The sequence below is a fragment of the Macrotis lagotis genome, chromosome 1 (assembly GCF_037893015.1).
Source record: "Macrotis lagotis isolate mMagLag1 chromosome 1, bilby.v1.9.chrom.fasta, whole genome shotgun sequence".
NCBI classification, from domain to species: domain Eukaryota; kingdom Metazoa; phylum Chordata; class Mammalia; order Peramelemorphia; family Peramelidae; genus Macrotis; species Macrotis lagotis.
Genome location: NC_133658.1, coordinates 260,536,435 through 260,555,200, shown reverse-complemented (window position 1 = coordinate 260,555,200; position 18,766 = coordinate 260,536,435). Strand labels below are relative to the sequence as shown.

Genomic DNA, 18,766 nt, shown 5'->3' with positions numbered 1-18,766 from the left:
GAAGAAATCATCATAACAATGTGATTGGAGAGCTGGGCTCTACATACATATACATAATATAGCACATGCATGAACATATGTACATCCTGTATATGTAGTTACATATGAAGCAATGTGACTTAATAGATAGAGAGTTGGTCTCAGAGTCTGGAAGGCTTGGATCCAAGTCCTATAGCTAAAAGATGCTGGTTATATTTCCAGGAAAGTTATTGAATTTCTCACTGCTCCAAGCAGCTCTCTAAAATTGAAAGCTGCAGAATGGTCACAGATCTGCATTGGTGGAGACACTTTCTTCACCAGGAAGTGGTTCCCTGTAACAGTAAAATAAGTCCAAACACACGCACGCATGCACACACACACACACACACACACACACACACACACATCCAACATATATACACATTTGAGAGTCAAATGTAGTAGAATAGCAGTCTTGGAATGGAACACAGATCAAAATCATTTTTTGTTTGTTCATTTGGTTCTAGTTTGCTACAAGTTTAAAATTTGCATAAAATTGTATGTTTGTTTTCACTGTTACCAGAAAGTTTATTTTTTTTTTGTTTGTTTTTTTTTGCAAGGCAAATGGGGTTAAGTGGCTTGCCCAAGGCCACACAACTAGATAATTAGTAAATGTCTGAGACCAGATTTGAACCCAGGTACTCCTGACTCCAGGGCCAGTGCTTTATCCACTGCACCACCTAGCCGCCCCTAGAAAGTTTATTAATTGACTTATAATTTATAAATGATTAAGTTTGTAATGAAATTTAAAAACAAAAGCAGTGTGCTGAATCATGAGTTTTGGCTTTAAAAGGAAGCTATTGGTAGATAAATATTTATTAAGCATATACAATGTGCTCAGCACTGGGTTAGGTGTTGTCAGGCAGGGATAAAAAAATGTAGAGCAATGATCTATATCCATCACTTAAAGATTTGCAATGCATGTTATACTGGGTGTTCTAAAAGTCATGGCTTAAAGTTGAACAAAGACTTTTGGGACACCCTGTATCCATGATCTCATTTTAATCACACAATACCCCTGTATTTTATTATCAAAATACTATAAATACAATAATCCCCATGTTGTAAATGAAGACACCAAGACTCAGAGAGGTAAAACAATTTCCCTCTAATCACATACCAGGTATTCGAAAAGGGATTCAAATACAGATATTCTAGACTGCAAATCTAGTTCACTTTCTAAACAACAACAACATGTGTGGATTGCTTATTATGTTCTAGGCATTGTGCTAAGCACCTTACAATTATTATCTCATTAGGTTCTCACAACAACTTTTCGAGGTAGGTATTCCCATTTTACAGATGAGAAAACTGAGGCAAATGGAAGTTAAATGACTATATCAGATTATCTCTTTTTGGTTCTATTTCTCAATGAGTTTACAATTTAGAAAGAAAGATGAAACTACCTTACACAAACCAGCAAGAGAATGAGTAACTGTTCAGCTAAGAGGTATTGGCTTTAAGTGAAATAAAAACTCAGTAGAGGGTGGTTGTGGGACAGGGAAGCTTTTGGAATAGTTATGAAAAGTCCAAGTGAAATTCTAGGCAAATGTAATAGAGGGATCACTGTGGTGTATATACAGAAGAGACAGAATAAATACTTGCGAAATGACTGTTTGGTGAATGAAAAATTCTATTTGTTCCTCTTACCCGACACACAGCTAAGAGGAAGGATTCTCTTATAAGTGAAAAGTAGTTATTACTTCACATGGTTTCTTTGGGGCTTAATCAATGGTAAAAAAAATTGGCTAGCACAGGTGTTCTCCACATTAAGTAACAGATGGCCTTAAGCTGAGCTTGATAGCTAAACCATGCACATCACCCCCCCACTCCCACCCTGACTCCAGTAGGGCATTTGTGTCTCTTCTGTAGTAAAGACTGAATGATTACATTTAGCCAAATTACAAGTATGTGTGTCTTGTTTAGAAGAACTTTCTTTTCTTTTTTCCTCTTTCCCATCTAAAGAAGTAGAGTTTACTTACCTCCGGAGATTTATTCATGATGCTGGTTCCTTTCAGGTTTGTCATGCCAAATATTGCCTCTTGTAAGTATGACAGATAGTCACAGTGGGTTAAGAAGGAGGATGGATGATTAAGCAATGTCACTTCTCAAAAGTGTACTTCTAAGGCGTCATCCCACAACACACAGGAAGGTGGTGAAAGGAGTCTCCCAAAAGACAGTATTTCTAGAATTGTTGTTAAGTGTAAAATGAAGTAAATGGATATAAGACCCTAAAATATGACCTCCTCTTTCTCCACACTGGTTTTCTATCTACAGTCAGAGATAGCCTGAGTCTGTTTTGCCAGTCATTGCTCACTTCATAAAACCACACAGGGAGGAAAAAAAAAACGCAGCCTACTGTTCTACACAAGTTCCTATTTCAGACAATTCAGCGAAGAATGTTATAGGCTCTGGATTTTACATGCCAAAGCCTGATAGGTTCAGACTAGGTTGAGGTGAAGTAGACTTACTTCTTCAAGCTTTCTCCACTAAAAAGACCCTCTACATTCAAAATCATCTTCTGATGAATTAGCAAAGGGTTAGATGAAATAATATAGATAAAATGCTTTGCAAACATTAAAGTACTTTATGGTTCCTCCCTAAAGTAAGTGCCTTTGATAATTATCTCCAAATTATCTTTGTACATAGCTTGCATGTGTTAATCCTGGCACATGTTGTCTTACTCATTAGACTATGAGCTCCTCGAGAGCAGACTGTATTTTGCCTTTGCATTTATTTGTATCTGTCCAGGGTTTAGTTGAGTAGATGGCACATAGTAGATACTTAATAAAGAATAATGGACAAATGTTAACTATCTCATTGTCATCATTGTTATCAGAATATGGAAGTGGTCTTGGGTTTTTTTTTTGCAAGGTAATGAGATTGAGTGACTTGCCCAAAGTCATATAGCCAGGTATTTATTAAGTGTCTGAGGTCACATTTGAACTTGGGTCCTCCTGATTCCAGGGCTAGTGCTTTATCCACTACGCCACCTAGCTGCTCCTTTTTGGATTTAAATTTTTTTTTTTTTATATTTTTGGTCCTGGGTTTTTAAAAGTTTTGCCAATGGAATAATTTGGAAAGGACTTATTATACCAGAATGGGTTTTCCATATCTGGTGTCCAAGTTCCAAGCCATCTAAATGTAAGAAGGTTCATTGGCAGAAGTTGGCCACTATATGGTGAAGTTTTTGACTATGGCAACCCATGAAACAATTTTCTCCTTTCTATTTCTATAGCAATAATGAAATGGTAGGAAGAGGGCAGAGGATATTCTCAGTTGCATGATGATGGGACTATTTTCCAAAAAAAAAAAAAATTGAGCTGATACTCAAATAAACAAATGGATTGTGATCTCATCAATGTGAATGTTTTCTTCAATGATGCAGATCATAATCTATTCATATGTACCTGTTTTATGTGACTGTTAATGCATTTTGAAAAGGAGAGAAAGACACACAAAGAGAAACTGAGAGATGGAGAGAAAGATAGAAGAGATATAGAGAATGAGACAGAAACAGAGACAGAGAAAAAAGGAGACAGAGTCAGAGACAGTGAAAGGAGACAGAGAAACAGCATCAGACACACAGAAACAAAGACAAAGGAGAGAGACAAAAAAATAGAGACAAAGAGAGACAGAGTCAAAGAGATGGACAGAAAAATAGAGACAATGAAAGAGATAGATAGCCAGAGAGAGAGAGAGAGAGAGAGAGAGAGAGAGAGAGAGAGACAGAGACAGAGAAAGAGACAGAGACAGAGACAGAGAAGGAGAGAGAGATGGGGTTGAGAGAGAGACAGAGGCAATTAAAGATAGACAGAGATAGAAATATAGAGCAAGAAATAAAAAACAAGAAAGGCAGAGACAGAAACAAAGAAGATAACAGAGATAGAGATACAAACACACACATGCACACACACACACACACACACACAGAGAGAGAGAGAGAGAGAGAGAGAGAGAGAGAGTTGGTTTGTTATATGCTCAAAGTCAAGAAATAATCACTTTGCTGGACACTCAGGCATCTTGCCTTGGAGTGCTCATGATGAGCATAAGCAAACGGATCAAGCTATATAGTTTATATGCCAATTTTTTTTATAGAAAATAAAGCAAAGATTAAAAGTAGAGACTTCAAAGGCTTTTACAATACATATGTATTGGTGTTGTTATTAAATCATCTTAAGTTTTCTGCTTCCTCCATATCTCTTTTCCAAAGAGCCATGCCATATAACAAAGTTGTTTTTTGTTTGTTTGTTTTTTTAATGGGAACCCTGCCTACCTCTGCAAAAGAGTGGAAAGAGGTGTCTTCTTACATTTCTTCTTTGTAGTCAGATTTGTTCTTTGTAATTTTGTTGTTTTTTTGTTTCTTTTGTGATAATTGCTCTTTACATTTACTGCTTTAGTCATTACATATATTATTTTCTTAATCCTTTTTTTTTTTTTTTTGTTTTGTTTTGTTTTAGCAAGGCAAATGTGGTTAAGCGGCTTGCCCAAGGCCACACAGCTAGGTAATTATTAAGTGTCTGAGGTCGGATTTGAACCCAGGTACTCCTGACTCCAGGGCCGGTGCTCTATTCACTGTGCCACTTAGCTGCCCCTTCTTAATTCTTCTTACTATACCCTTCAGTATTTCTTACAAATCTTTTTTTATGCTCCTCAGTGTTTATATAGTCATTTCATATAGCATAATAATCTTCCATTACACTCATGTACAACAATTTGTTTAGCCATTCCCCAATCCTTTAGTAGCTACTTAAGTCCTAGGGGCAGTTACATGGAGCAGTGATAGTACACTGACTTTAGAGTTAGGAATATGGGAGTTCAAATTTAGCTTCAGATATTTGACACTTACTAGCTGTGTGATCTTGGGCAAGTTATTTAACCTTGATTGCTTCACGTGCAGGGCCATCTCCAGTTGTTTTGATTCATATATGGCCACTGGACCCAGATGGCTCTGGAGGAGAAAATGAGGCTGGTGTCTTAACACAGCACCCCTTCACTCAAATTCAGTGCATGTACTAGTCATGGTATCACCTTCCCCTGATGTCATGGGCTTCTTTGAAAATGAAGGACAACGGGGCAGCTAGGTGGCGCAGTGGATAGAGCACCGGCCTTGGAGTCAGGAGTACCTGGGTTCAAATCCGGTCTCAGACACTTAATAATTACCTAGCTGTGTGGCCTTGGGCAAGCCACTTAACCCTATTTGCCTTGAAAAAAACCTAAAAATAACAAACAAACCAAAAACCCAAGAAAATGAAGGACAAACATCACCATCATCATCATCATCAACAACTTAATTCCTAGGTCTTCGTCTCCAAAAAAATGCTACTATTAATATTTAGTTTACATGGAGCATTTCTTTTTATCAAGGACTTGGGGTATATGCCTAGTGGCAGAGTTTCTGGGTCAAAGAGGATGTATATTTTCATCACTTTAACTGACTTATTACAAATGTTTTCCAAAATGCTTGCAAAAACTAACACTCCACCAAAAATGTCGCCGTGTGCTTATCTTTTGACAACCTCTCCAACATTGACTATGAAGTATGGAAATACTATCAAGAATTTGAAAAGATCTTTCATAGAAATAAATATATACCTTGGTACATTGAATTAGCAAAGCAAAAGTAGGCAATAGGGTAAATTATGTTGGAAAATATGATGTGAGACCAAGAAATGAGAGATGTCAAAGGCTTCCAGATGACTCACATGCCTCATGCTTATAAATCATGAATACCTCCTAGAGGAAGAAAGTTGCAAGACACTGGATATGGTGATCATCTAGAAACATTTCAAAAAAGTTAAAATTATTATCTCCTAACAAACCATATGACATTGTGTGTATCTAAGTGGATAAGTGGAAAAAGATCTAAATGGATCTTTTCAAAGAGATTATTTTCTCTCTTATTATTTTCTTATAAAGGCATTGTTTCTATCACTATTTCTTAAAGATTAATTGATATGATGGGGTGGCTAGGTGGTGCAGTGGATAAAGTACCGGCCCTGGAGTCAGGAGTACCTGGGTTCAAATCCCATCTCAAACACTTAATAATTACCTAGCTGTGTGGCCTTGGGCAAGCCACTTAACCCCATTTGCCTTACAAAAACCTAAAAAAAAAAGATTAATTGATATGAAACAGTAAGTACATTGAAAAAGCTATAAGAGCCCAGAAATTGCTTCATCCAATGAATATTTTATTTTATTGCCAAGTACATACATAGCACAGCCAAGATTAAAATTGTTTTGTATCTAAACTTTCTTGCAAAACATTGCAAAGGAGGATGAAAAACTGAGTAATATCACTTCAATAAAATAGAGCATGAGGAATACAGAAAGAAGTTAACAGATACTTTATTTGCAGAGAGGTTGGTCTGAGATATATTTAAGCAAGATTATTTTGAGAGTACTTATAGATGAAAATGAGCACTTACTAAAGTCTTACTGTATATTATGTGCTAAATAGAGGAAATACAAATAAGAAAAAAAGAAAAAAAAAAAAGAAAATATGTCTCCAAGGAGTTTATAGTCTACTTGGGGAAGACAATATATGAAAAGGAGTGGGGGGGGGGGGCAGGGAGAAGGTAGCCACACAGGGGCAAGATGTCTGAGGCTGAAAGAGTAAAAGCAGAGATAGAAAAGGAGTGAAAGATGGCTCACCTGAGTCCTTTCTCAAAATGGGAGTTCTGGGAAGGATTCATCAGTGGAAAGGGGGCTACAAGAACAGAGGGATATTGCACTTTGAGAAGGCAGCTAAGACATGGTGACAAAGTTTAGAGATAAAGAAGCAGAGCTAGGAGGGGAAATGTTTTCTGGCATATCTAGGGTAATGTATTCTCATCAATAATAACTGTAGAACCTTGACACTTGTATTCTATTATTTCATTACCCTCAGTGTTATTTAAGTATTATATGAGAAAAAGGCAATGATATTTAAGAATAAAAAACTGGGAAGAGGGACTGATCCTGATCAAATACAAAGAGAGAAATTCATATTGAGAATCACACACTATTGAGGATCCCAAAAGAATGAGAAAGATCACAATAGATACTTTTACCAACAAGTAAAGAAATTTCAACAAGTAAAGCTCCAAATACTTACTTTCTTATCTCTAATAATATGAGGGTGAAGGGCAGCTAGGTGGCACAATGGATAGAGCACCACCAACCCGCCCTGGAGTCAGGCGTACCTGAGTTCAAATCTGACCTCAGACACTTAATAATTACCTAGCTGTGTGGCCTTGGGCAAGCCACTTAATCCCATTGCCTTGCAAAAAAACTTAAAAAAATAATATGAGGGTGCCTATATCCAATGGCACCTCGGGTGAAAACATAAGAAGGAAACTGGCAGGCTTTCACAGATAATTCTCTAGATCTCCAATAATTTACTGAGAGATTTGGAGAATCCCAGATTCTGTTATAAAAGACATCTGACTTTACAGAAGAATATATGTCTTCAAAGATCTCCTCAAACATAAGGGTATCCAAAACAGTATTAAATCATAGAAAATATTTTGACAGACATTCCATAGAGAGCATTTTTTTCAATGATTCATTATTAATACCAAGTGAGGTATAAATTGTGGGGTACATTCTCAACTAAAATGTTTGCCTTTTTCATGGAGGATATCACAGAATTTCAAAGTTGGAAGATACCTTTAAGATCATTTACTTCATCCTATATTGAACCAAGAATCTCCCATTAACATCCCAACAAGAAGTCATTTAACCTTTGCTTGATGAGTCTACCTGCCTCAAGTCTCTCTCCCTATCCCAATCCATTCACAATTCAGCTACCAAAGTGATTTCCATAAAATGCAAGTCAGATCTTTGTCACACACCCCCTAACCCCCGCCCCCCATCAAAAGGAACTCTAGTGACTTACTATGTCTCCAGGATCAAATACAAAATTTGTTTGGCATTCAAAATCCTTCTTAACTTAGCCTTCAAGGGACTTCCAGCCAAGATGGTGGTGTGAAGCTAGCATGCTCCTGGAGTTTTTCTCTACATAACATTAAATGAAGCCTCTAAACAGACATTAAAGCTACAGATACCACCAAAAAGAAAAACTGAGACAAGTTCTCAACTGTAGACATCATGGATGATCTTCAGTGAAGATCTGTATCTTTTTGGGAAAGAGGGGAGTAAAGCCCAGTTAGGAAGGAGGGCAGGATAGCTAGCCCAGACCCTGACAGCAGCACATGTCCTGGCAACTAGATAGCAAGCCAGCAGGGATGGTTTCAACCCCAAAGTCTGAACCCTGGTAATACTGGGGCAAAAGAAAGAACTGGGTTGGGAACAAACAACTGCATAGGTAGAGCATGGAGGAAACGAAGGTTCTGCAAAAGCAACTCCTGGGCTATATAGGCAGTGTTTTGGTCAGTGGTAAACCAGGGATCAAAGCCAGTCTTTCTGGAGGAAAGGAGGAAACAAAGTTCTGCAAAGGCAACCCCTAGGCTACATAAGCGATATCTTGGTCAGTGAGGGATCAGACTCAGTCCCTCTACAAAAAGTTCAAGACTATATTCTATATATCTCAGGAACAGAGTTCAGCAACAATCAAAAGGAGCAAAAAACTAAAAGAGTGCCAATCTCAGAAAGCTACTATGCAGATAGAGAGAATAAAAATGCCCTCCCAGAAGAAAAAAGCAGTGACGAATTACCTACAAAGAATGTTTCAAAAGAGTCTATGAATTGGACTCAAATCTAAAACCTCACAGAAAAGCTTAAAAAGAATTTAAAACTAAAGAAGAGAGGAAGAAGAAGGAAAAATGGAAAAAAAGAAAGGAGAGCCATACATGAAAAATCGACCAAAGAAATAAATTCCTTTAAAAGTAAAAATAATCAATGGAAAAAGAATTAACTCTTCAAAAAATAAAATTAACCAACTGGAAAATGAGTGCAACTCATCTAAAACTCAAATTGACCAGTTGAAAAGGGAACGCAACTCAGCAAAAAAGTAAAATGAACCAATTGGAAAAGAAAAGACAAAAGCTATCTGTAGAAAATAAAATTCTAAAAATTAGAATTGGACAAATAGAAACTAATGAATCTGTAAGACACCAAGATTCCATCAAATAAAATCAAAAGGTTGAAAAAAAGTGAAGAAAAATAGTATCTTTTAGGAAAAATAAACTACCTGGATAAAGAGCCAGGAAAGATAATTTGCAAATTAGTGGCCTCCCAGAAAGCCTAGATCAAAAAAGGAGTCTGGAAAATATCTTACAGGAAATTATCAGGGAAAACTGCCCCAATATACTTGATCAAGATGACAAAATAGTCCTTGAAAGAATACACAGAACACCTCCAGAATGAGACCCCAGCCAAATTCCAAAATTCTCAAAAAAAAAAAAGAGAAAATACTGCAAGCAGTCATTAAAAAAAGAAGCAATTTAAATATAAAGGAAACCCAGTCAGAATTACACAGGACTTATTAGCTTCACCATTAAAGGATCAGAGGGCTTGGAATATTATATTTTATAGGGCAAAGGACCTTAGATTATAACCAAGAATTTATTACCCTGCCAAATTCAGGATTTTCTGTCAAGGGAAAAGAGATGTTCAGTGAAATAGAGGAATTCCAAAATTTCCTGATAAAAAGACCAGAACTGAACAGAGAATTTGATCTTCAAATAAAAGACTCAAGAGATGCATAAAAAGGTAAATGGAAAGGAGAGAAAAAATAAAGATGTCAAGAACATTAAACTCTAAACTCTAAAAGGGAAGATAACACTGTAACTCTTGAGAATTGTATTTCTCTTAGGATAGTTGAAGGGTTGAATATAGTTGAAGAGATTTTACTTAGAGGATATGGGTATGGTTGGTTCTTGTCCTTCATTATTGAAGAAGACCAAAATGACATCTGTATATGTGAGACAAATTACACTGTGTCTAATTGTGGCTGATCAGAACAATATGAACTAAAAATGCTTTACTACAATAAGGGCAGGGAATGAGAGCATACTTAGAAGGGTTGGACATAAAAAGAATAGGAAGTGATCTTGTCTTAATCCATACTTTAGTTAACAGGGGTTTTAGTACCCCAGTTGGTACTAAAGGGACAGTGGGAGAGAGTATACCCAAAAATTTGGTTGGAAAGGTCTGTAGGGCTATGGTTGAAGTACTATAGAGATGGAGGGAGAAAGTATACTTAGAGGGACTGGACATGAAAACAGCATGAAGAGATTTTGTTTTGTTTGATACTTTGGCTACAATGGGAGGGAGTATGCTTCGGGGGAGGGGCTATAAATTGTTAATGAAATAATTTGACTTTACATGATGCTTTGGCTCATGAGGAGCCATGGAGGGTAGTTGAAAAGGGGGTGAGGTATAAAGTGTTTATAATTTGATGTGATCCATGAGACTTGAGAAGTGTATTTCTAATGAGCCAGGAGAGGAGAGAGTACTTAGTAACTATGAGGCAATGCTGCTTATCAATCAATCAAGCAATTAATCAATCAGTCTTTGAGAATAATACTTCTATCAGGTCAGATAAAAGTAGTATATTTGACAAAGGGGATATAAGTATAAGACAAGGTTAAAACAATAAAAATATAAAAAGGACTATACTAAGGGAAGGCTAGGTATTGGTGGATAAATAATACCAGGTGAAGAGGCACAAAGACCTATTATAGTAGAGGAAAAGAAAGAAGGGTCTGGACACTGAGTAAATCCCACTCAATAGATTTGGCCCAGAGAGTGAATAATATACATTCCCAATTGGATTTAAAAATCTATCCTCCCTACAAGAAAGTAGAGAGGGATAAGGAAAGAAAAGTGAAGAAGGGACTGATAAAAGGGAAGATAAAGGTTAAAAGTGAAAGCAAACTTAAAGTTAAAATTTCAATGAAAAGTTAAAGGGGAAAGGGAACAAAACATTGATGAGGAAGAATAAGAGGGAAGGAAAGATATGAATGGGGATAGAAAAAAATATACTTTTTTCTCTGCATTACATGGCACCTATACCAAAACTTACCAGGTACTAGAGTATAAAAACTTTACAATCAATGTAGAAAGGCAAAAATAATAAATGTGTATTTTCAGATCATGATGCAATAAAAATTACATGTAATAAAGGGTCATGGAAAGATTAATTGGAAACTAAATAACAATTTTAAAGAATGAGTGGCTCAAATAACAAATCATGGAAATAATCAACCATTTCATGCAAGCAAATGATAATAATGAGACATCATACCTAAATTTATGGGATGTAGCCAAAGCAGTTTTTAGGGGAAATTTCATATCTCTAAATGCTTATATAAATAAAAATAGAGAAAGAGGAGATCAATGAATTGGTATGCAACTAAAAAAAAAGCTAGAAAAAAGAACAAATTAAAGATCCCCAATTAAAGACTAAATTAGAAATTCTGAAAATCAAAGGAGAGATTAATAAAATTTAAAGCAAGAAAACATTGACCTAATAAATAAAACTAAGAGTTGGTTTATGTTTCATGAAAAAACCATTAAAATACACTTTGGTTAATCTGATTTAAAAAAAGAAAGAGTACCAAGTTAACAGTATCCAAAATGAAAAGAGTGAACTCACCACAATGAGGACGAAATTAAAGAGATAATTTGGAGGTATTTTGTCCAATTGCATGCCAATAAATTTGAAAACCTGAGTGAAATCGATGAATATTTATAAAAATACAAACTACCTAGAACTGGAAATAACATACTTAACCCCATTTCAGAAAAAGAAATTGAAGAAAACATCAATAAACTCCCTAAGAAAAAGTCTACAGGTTCAAATGAATTTACAAGTGATTCTACCAAACATTTAAGGAACAATTAATTCCAACTCTATATAAACTATTTAAAAAAAATAGTTCTGCCAAATTCCTTTTATGACACCAATATGGTACTGATACCCATACCAGTAAGAGTCAAAGACAAAGAAATGTATAGATTAATCTCCATAATGAACATTGATGCAAAAATCTTAAACAAAGTTTTAGTAAAGAGATAACAGCAAATTATAACTAAGATAATATACTACAAACAGATAGGATTTATAATAGGAAGGGAAGGAAGGTTTGATATTAGGAAAACACTCAACATAACTGAATATAACAATTATAAAACCAAAAGAAATCATATGATTATTTCAATAGATACTGAAAAAGCCTTTGACAAAATACAACTCCCATTCTTATTAAAAAACATTAGAGTATATAGAAATATAGGGAATTTTCCATAAAATAGTAAGCAGTATTTATTTAAAACCATCAACAAATATTATATGTAATAGAGACAAACAACGAGCATTTCCCTCAAGATCAGGGGTGAAACAAAGGATGCCTATTATAACCATTACTATTCAATATAGTATTAGAAATAGTAGCTTTAGCAATAAGAAAAGGAAATTAAAGGAATTAGAATTGGCAATGAAGAAGCAAAACTTTCACTTTTTTGCAGATATGATAGACTACTCAGACAATCCTAGAAAATCATCTAAAAACTATTTGAAACAATTTAAAAAGTCAGCAAAGTGGTAGGCTATAAAATAAACTTACATAAATCATCAGCATTTCTATGTATGAACAAAGCCCAAGGACAAGAAATGGAGAAATTCCATTTACAATAACTGCAGACAACATTAAATATTTGGGAATCTACCTCCCAAGACAAACCCAGAAACTGTATGAACACAGTTACAAAACACTTTTCATACAAGAAAGTCAGATCTAGGGGCAGCTAGGTGGTGCAGTGGATAGAGTACCAGCCCTGGAGTCAGTAGTACCTGAGTTCAAATATGGCCTCAAACATTTAATAATTACCTAGCTGTGTGGCCTTGGGCAAGCCACTTTAACCTCATTTGCCTTGCAAAAACCTAAAAAAAAAGAAAAAAGAAAAAAAAAGAAAGCCAGATCTAAACAACTGAAAAAATGTCAATTGCTGATGGTCAGCTCAAGGAAACATAAAAAAAATGACAATTCTACCCAAATTAAATTACTTCTTTAATGTCATAACAATCAAATTACCAAATAACTTTTACTGAGCTAGAAAAAAATAGTAACAAAATTTATCTGGAGCAACAAAAAGTCAAGAATATAAAGGGAACTGATGAAAACTGGAATCTCATACCCTTTACCAAAATAAAGTCAAAATGAGTGCAGTATTTAGACATAAAGGATATTATCATAGATCAATTAATAAATCAAGAAATACTGTCAGATCTATGGAAAAGGTTGAGATTTATGACCAAACAAGAAATAGAGAATATTATAAATTGCAAAATGAATGATTTTGACTATATTACATCAGAAAGTTTTTGTACTAATAAAACCAATGTTTCCAAGATTAGAAGGAAAACAGAAAGCTGGGAAACAATTTTCACAGCTGAGGTTTTGATAAAGGTCTCATTTCTAAAATATATAGAGAATTGAATCAAATTTAAAAAGTTACAGATCATTCCCCAATTGATAAATGGTCAAAGGATATGAAAGGCAGTTTTAAAACAAAGAAATTAAAGCTATACATAACCATATGAAAAAATGCTTGAAATCATTACTGATTAGAAAAATGCAAATTAAAACAACTAGGAGATATCACCTCACACCTATCAGATTGACTAAAGTAACAAAAAGGGAAAATAATCAACATGGGAGAGGTTATGGGAGGATTGGGACATTAATGCATTGTTGGTGGAGTTGTGAATTAATCCAATCAATCTGGAGAGCAATATGGTACTATGTCCAAAGAGCAATAAAATTGATCATACCCTTTGCCCCAGCAATACTAATACTAGGCCTATATCCAGAAGAAATAAAAAATGGGAAATGTTCCACATCTTCCAAAATATTTATAGCAGTTCTTTTTTTTTTGTAGAGACAAAGAATTGGAAATTGAGGGGATGTCCATCAATTGGGAAATAGATGAACATGATTATATGAATGTTATGGAGTACTATTGTTCTATAAGAAACCATGAATGGTCATGGAAAGAATTACAGAAATAGATGATGAGTGGAGAGAGGAGAACCAAGAGAACATTGTACACATTAACAACAACATTGTGAGTTGATCAACTTTGATGGATGCAGCTCCTCTCAGCAGTTCAGAGAGCTAGGACAACCCTGGGAGACCCATTATGGATGCTATACACAAGTAGATGAAGAAACAAAATAAAACAAAACAAAACAAAAACTACAGAATCTGAATGAACACTATGTTCACTTTTTAAAAAATAATCTTATGTTTTTCCTTCCAATCTCATGGTTTTGTTTCTTTTCTAATTAGTCCTAATTCCTTACACAGAAAATGACTAAGATATATAATCATGATAAAACAAATGTACATAAACAATGTTCACTAGACTGCTGCTGAGGGGAAGGGAAGGCATAAGAAAACTGCATAGATATATGTTGAAAAACTTTCAAAATCTGGAAAAAATAAAATATAAAGAAAAATAACTCAGACTTCATCTACCTTTTGAGTCTTCTGAGAGCATATTCCCCAATTCTTTGATTCGATGACATTGTTCTCCTGGTTGTTCCCAGAAGAAGACCCTCTATCTTTCAATTTTGGGAAATTTTCCTGACTGGCACATGATGAGAGTGCTCTCTCTCCCTGAGCAACTGACCTCCTTAACTTTCTTTGGTTGTTGTTTGGACATTTTCAGTCATGTTCAACTCTTTACAACCCCGTTTGGGGTTTTTTTTGGCAAAGATACTGGAGTGGTTTGCCATTTCCCTATTCAGCTCATTTTACAGATAGGGAAATTGGTGAACCTAAAGAGTGAGATGGAGACCGGAATTTGATAAGTCTGGAGATTTTTATTTCTCAGGGACTGCCTGGGGATAAAGAGTATCCAAATCAGACAGTCCCTGAGTGCTCAAGGGATAAGGTTTTTATAGTGTTTTTTGGGGGGGGGAGAGATACTGAGAGCAAGCAGGATACAGAAGCAAAGATCATCTTATCATATGTAAATATAAGGTTCCTATAGACAGAGTGGGAAAAGGGTCAGGGTCTTTGAACATATTTCCTGAGATGGAGGGAGTCACATAGTCATGGGCTTCTCACAGGTTTGAGGAATTTACTATCTTACTGTTCCAGCCACACCTAGGGAAGGGGGAGGCAGTCTTGGAATTTAACAGATACAGCAAGATAATTAGGCTGATGAGGGTGTATTGTGAATCTTCAAACAATTTTATGGTATATCCTGGACCCCCAGGGTCAAACACTTGGGTGTTATCTATTTTCAGACCTAAAGGCATCTGGCCAAATTTGTATTTCTAAGGAATTTCTCAGGGCCCAGAAGGATGTTGGGGACCCCTTTCTATATAGGAATTTCACAAACATTGATATTGTACTTCAAAATCAAGGCAAATGGGATGAAATGACTTGTCTAGGGTCACACAACTAGTCGTGTTTGAGGTAGGATTTGAATTTAGGTCTTCCTGACTCTTGTGCTATCTATCTGCCCCTGATTTCCTTCAAGTTTCAACTAAAATACCATCTTTTACTGGAAGTCTTCCTTAAGTTTTCTTAATTCCAGTCTTTCATCTCTTATTTTCTGTTTATTCTACTCGGAATAGATTTGCTTGCATGTTGTCTCTCCCATTAGATTCTAAGGTTTTTGAGGGCAGGGACTGTCTTTTGCTTCTTTTTGTATCCCTACAACTTAGCACAATTTTCAGCAAATAAAAACTGTCTCTCCAACCTCCCATTCATTGATCTTCATTTTACTCTGTGAAACCAAGCTACAGAAATCCAAGTTTTTTCTTCCTTCAAATACATGAAGACATATACACTCTATCTTACCTTCCTGTAAACATCTCTAGTTTCTTCAGATGATAATTATATGACTGGGAAATCTATCCAGCGAGACATATTTCAACCACTGTTTTTTTAAAAAAACATATTATATGGGGGCAACTAGGTGGTGCAGTGAGTAGAGCACCGGCCCTGGAGTGAGGAGTACCTGGGTTCAAATCCGACCTCACACAATAATAATAATAATAATAATAATAATAATAATAATAATAATAATAATAATAATAATAATAGCCTTGGACAAGCCACTTAACCGCATTGCCTTGAAAAAGGAGTAGCAGCTATCTACAACTATTTTATTTTTAAAAAGATAATAGGTGGTGCAGTGAGTAGTGCACTGGCCCTGGAGTCAGGAGTACCTGAGTTCAAATCTGCTCTCAAACACCTAATAATTACCTAGCTGTGTGGCCTTGGGCAAGCCATTTAACCCCATTTGCCTTGCAAAAAATAATTAAAAAGATAAAAAGATAACTGTAATCTTACCTTCCAAGTGTAAACCTATTTCCCTGAGAAATACCATGGATAAGGTCTATGTCTCTATTCTTGCGTAAAAGATTTATTGATACATGAGAAATGTATGCATTGACAGGAATTAAAAGGCCTTCCTGCTTATGAAGGGCTGTAGTAAATATAATATCTTATTGCAGTCCATGTTGGATGAGGCCAACTATAATCAGTTTAATGCCACACAAGATAGTATGGGTAGCTCTAATAAGAAGCAGTTTACACAAAAAGTCAATTAGAGATTGTATTAGATTGTAACACTTTTATTCTCACTAGAAACATAAATTTCCATCACAGAATAGTTGCTGTATTCTGCAAGTTTTGCTATGTTATTCCAATATTGCTATTATCTTTGATGAAGATTTTCTTTTTTCAATTTTTTATTTTATTCCCAATTAAATATAAAAATATTTAACATTTGGTTTTTAAAAATTTGAGTTTCAAATTTTCTCTCTTCTTCCCTTCCCTCTCCCCTCACTCAGATGGCAAACAATTTGATATATGTTATAAATGGGTAATCATGTAAAATGTATTTCCATATTAATCATGTTGTGAAAGAAAACAGACTCCTCTTCCAATGCCCTTCCCCTTCCCCCAAAAGAAAGAAAAAAAATCATATGTTTTGATTTGCATTCAGATTTCATTTGTTCCTTCCCTAGATGTGGGTAGCATTTTTCATCATGAGTCCTTTGGAATTTTCTTGGATCATTGTACTGCTGAGAATAGCTAAGTCTTTCAAAGTTGATCATTCTATAATATTGCTGTTATTGTATACAATGTTCTCCTGGTTCTACTTTCCATCAGTTCCTATTAGTATTGTTAGGTTTTTCTGAAATCATCCTGCTTGTTTTTTCTCATAGCACTATAGTATTCCATTACAATCACATACTACAATTTGTTCAGTCATTCTTCAATTATGGACATTCCCTCAATTTCCAATTCTTTGTCACCACAAAAAGAGTTATATCCCTGTATAAATCCTACCTGGTCTTAGTGTATGATCCTTGGGTTATGTTGCTTGAATCACTTTGCTGATAATTTTATTTAAAATTTTTGCCTTAATATTCATTAGGGAAATTTGGTTATGGTTTTTTCTCTCTGTTTTTCAACTCTGTCTTGTCTATTTTCTATGCCTATTTTCTCAAATAGTTTGTATGGTATCAGAATTAATTGTTCTTTAAATGTTTGGTAGAATTAACTTGTGAATCCATCTATCCCTAGGGATTTTTTCCTTAGGGAGTTTATTGATGACTTATTCAATTCCTTTTCTTATTTTTTTATTTTTATTAAAGATATTATTTGTGGGGGCGGCTAGGTGGCACAGTGGATAAAGCACCAGCCTTGGAGTCAGGAGTACCTGGGTTCAAATCCGGCCTCAGACACTTAATAATTACCTAGCTGTGTGGCCTTAGGCAAGCCACTTAACCCTGTTTGCCTTGCAAAAAAAAAAACCTAAAAAAAAGTAAAGATATTATTTGAGTTTTACAATTTTCCCCCAATCTTGCTTCCCCACCCCAGATAGCACTCTATCAGTCTTTACTTTTGTTTCCATGTTGTACCTTGATCCAAATTGGGTAAATTCCTTTTCTAAGATGGGGTTAGGTATTGTACTTCCTCTTCTGTTAATCTGGGCAATTTTTATTTTTTAAATATTCATCCATTTTGCTTAGGTATAATATAATTGAGTATAATAATTCCTAATAATTGTTTTAATTTTCTATTTATTGGCGAGAAATTCATCCTTTTCAGCTCCTTGTTTTATTTACTAGTTTAATTATTTTCTTACTTTCAATTTTATTAATCTCTCCTTTGATTTTCAAGGTTTCCAATTTGGTTTCTTTTAGATGTTTAAAAATTTTAAACTTAAATACAAAATAAGAAAAGAAAAAACCATTGTTATGGCTCAGCAAAACATAAAAGAGGATTCAGATTTAAAGTAATAAATTTCCCATTCAAGAAAGCATAAATAATACCAAAATTTATGGGATACAGCCAAAACAGTTTTTAGGGGAAATTTTATATCTCTAAATGTTTATATGAATTAAATAGAGAAAGAGATCAATGAATTGGGCATGCAGCTAACAAAGCTAAAAAGAACAAATTAAAAATCCCCAATTTAACACCAAATTCTCTGAAAATTAAAGAAATTAATAAACTTGAAAGTAAGAAAACCATTAATCAATAAAACTTTAAGTTGCTTTTATGAAAAAATCAATATTGGGGTGGCTAGTTGGTGTAGTAGATAAAGCACCGGCCTTGGAGTCAGGAGTACCTGGGTTCAAATCCAGTCTCAGATACTCAATAATTACCTATCTCTGTGGCCTTGGGCAAGCCACTTAACCCCATTGGCTTGCAAAAAAAAAAACCCTAAAAAAATCAATAAAACCGATAAACCTCTAGATAACCTGATTTTCCAAAAAGAACTAAATTACCAGTATCGAAAATGAAAAGGGTGAGCTCACCACCAATGA

General features: G+C 35.0%; 1 protein-coding gene across 2 annotated transcripts in view; it reads right to left on the bottom strand.

The window, feature by feature from the left end:
• CASS4 (Cas scaffold protein family member 4) overlaps positions 1 to 2,346 on the bottom strand; it is a 53,738-nt gene extending 51,392 nt beyond the window's left edge. For both annotated transcript variants that reach the window (XM_074210302.1, XM_074210303.1), the window contains exon 1: positions 2,001 to 2,346. In XM_074210302.1, coding sequence (XP_074066403.1) covers positions 2,001 to 2,045 — 45 coding nt within the window. In that variant the 5' untranslated portion in view covers positions 2,046 to 2,346. The remainder of the gene's footprint in view (positions 1 to 2,000) is intronic.
• Between the last annotated feature and the right edge of the window lie 16,420 nt (positions 2,347 to 18,766).